Source organism: Acartia tonsa, chromosome 1 (genome assembly GCF_053477335.1).
Source record: "Acartia tonsa isolate MP-2025a chromosome 1, ASM5347733v1, whole genome shotgun sequence".
Taxonomy (NCBI): domain Eukaryota; kingdom Metazoa; phylum Arthropoda; class Copepoda; order Calanoida; family Acartiidae; genus Acartia; species Acartia tonsa.
Genome location: NC_137260.1, coordinates 53078440 through 53080677, shown reverse-complemented (window position 1 = coordinate 53080677; position 2238 = coordinate 53078440). Strand labels below are relative to the sequence as shown.

The 2238-nt window shown below is 30.7% G+C and overlaps 2 protein-coding genes across 2 annotated transcripts in view; both read right to left on the bottom strand.

Annotated features, from left to right (window-relative positions):
* Positions 1 to 228: 228 nt before the first annotated feature.
* Tfb5 (transcription factor B5) lies at positions 229 to 1202 on the bottom strand. Its single transcript, XM_080175829.1, has 2 exons — positions 865 to 1202; positions 229 to 440 (listed from the first exon to the last, which is right to left on the bottom strand). The coding sequence occupies exon 1, from the start codon at positions 1078 to 1080 to the stop codon at positions 865 to 867; it is 216 nt and encodes a 71-aa protein (XP_080031955.1). The 5' UTR covers positions 1081 to 1202; the 3' UTR covers positions 229 to 440.
* A 534-nt stretch (positions 1203 to 1736) lies between these two features.
* Positions 1737 to 2238, bottom strand: part of LOC145331154 (uncharacterized) — a 34180-nt gene continuing 33678 nt past the window's right edge. Inside the window, exon 14 of the mRNA XM_080175782.1 lies at positions 1737 to 1978. Within this exon, the coding sequence (XP_080031908.1) occupies positions 1826 to 1978 (153 nt within the window). The 3' untranslated portion in view covers positions 1737 to 1825. The remainder of the gene's footprint in view (positions 1979 to 2238) is intronic.

Below are 2238 nucleotides of genomic sequence, written 5' to 3'. Positions count from 1 at the left end.
TCTTATCTTGATTGTTATCAAGCAATAACTTTTGCTGATGTTGTGATTATCAAAGTATCACATGAATGAGTGGTATATGTATTTTATCACTAAATCACACAAATGCTAGTTCTATCACTAAAAAAATAATAATAACACTGTCTGTTTAAAACTATCACTAATCACTACGATTTAAAATCTACTGTTTACAAAATATAATCAGTTCATTTTTGGTCTGGGATCATACCCAATCCTCTGGTGTATACTTTCCTGGCTAATTTTGCCGCCAGAATCTCCCGCGTTCAAACTGGAGCCAAGGATACTCTTGGAGTCATTCTTATTACGGTCGTGCTCTTCTTTTTTCTGTTTGAAATCTTGAATGTCCTCCATTTTTAGCTCAGTTCGGGTTGGAATTCGTCGCAGCATTTTTACAGGATTTACAGTTTGACAGCAGATTTAATCTAAAATAAACAACAATTTTTAATGATTTAACACTTATTTAGGTCTGGTACACTCTCAAACATTTAACGAAAAACATCCAGAGAGTAGATGTTTTACAAGAAATAATAAAAACGGTAAAAATTTGCAGGTAAAAGCCCAAAAATTTTATATTGTCTTTATATTTGTCACATTACATAGGTAATAAAACATTGAAAAATAATTTACCAACATTCGATTTTTGCACTTAATAATAATTATGACTTAATTATCTTGTATTTATGGGGAAGGATTGCTTAAAGATTACTATCCTCTCACTCCCTGGAAAAACCACACCCTTAAACCACAAATATATAGTATATAACAGAAAGAAATATACATATTCATTTGAACTTTGGTTATTTTTTTTAATAAAGACACCTGTTCATAAAAAAATATTATGGTTACCTAATTAGCTTCAGGTGCACTTGACTCTTGGTCCATGAATCCATCAATTTGGGCCTTCAGCTGTTCCACAACATCAACAGAAATAAACAGGTGGGTCTCGTCCAGATCTTGAATAATAAACCTGGAGCCAAGCTTCAGTTTTTCGTCCAGAAACAGGAGAAACTGTTTCATAGCGGGATCACACTCCACCAGAACGCCACGCGTCACATTCACCATTTTATCATCACTTTAAACCATTTAAATTAGCAAATATTTGGCAAACTTTTGGTTCGTTGTGTGAAAGAGAGAGGAGCGGCGCGAAATGCAAGTTTTTAGCGAGAATGCCGCAATATTATACAAATATGAAAATGTCGTCGTCAATTCAAAATCATAAGAGGCCTTTTCATATAAGTTTATATGTAAACATTTTAAATTCTGAAAATAAATTAATATTATCTTATTTAACAGGAGTGCAGGTTTACTATAAATAAGGTGGATCCGTTGGTCAATCAATAAAGTCTCTTTCTCTATATAGATCATTGGCCCATTTATTTGTTGAGAGATTTTAAAATATTGAAATAGAAAATCTAATGAAAAAAATCCCAGCTTGATACTGTATATTGATTGTGTGTTGGGGTAGAAAGGGCACTGGGATAATAGTCTAGAACTAGGACATATGAAAGCTAAAAAAAAAAGATCAACCAGCCATATAGAAGATGTATTGCTTCATACAAAAAACTGGATTTATTTTTTAGAGCATATGGAAAAATTTTTTTTTAGTTTATTTTCTTTTTCACAAATCTATGCTATATTGATGATATTTCTTATCATTTAACTACGGATATAATTTCTTTACATTTTAGATAAGAAACATACTGAATGAAAAACATTAATGATTTAAAATTTTATTTATTAATAATTTTATAAGGCATTATATTTTGCATTATATGTTAACAAAAATATATAGGAATTACATATATATTTAATAATTTGACAATCTATTGACTGAGTTATTGTTATTAGTATTAGTATGAGTTAGACTGTGTTTTAATAGGAAGTTATTTTTGAAGAATTTTGCTGGACATTGTCCACAACTGTATTGAGGCTTCAGGGCTCGAGATACTGCTAGATGCCTGTTATATGAACACAAGTCATAATTTCATAAAAATTCTCCCCATTTAAGATTATAGCTGTTTGCCATTAAACAGCTAAAATATATTCAAATTATGGACTAAACACAATGTTTAGTTTTATATATTTCAATATGTTACTATTTGCAGTACATTTTTTGAATAAAAGGGGGGAGGCGGATGTGCCACTTTTTGAAACCAAAACTAAAAGTCAAAGGAACTCAACTATGAAAAGAGTTACAGGTCTAAGATTTTGCATGGAAGT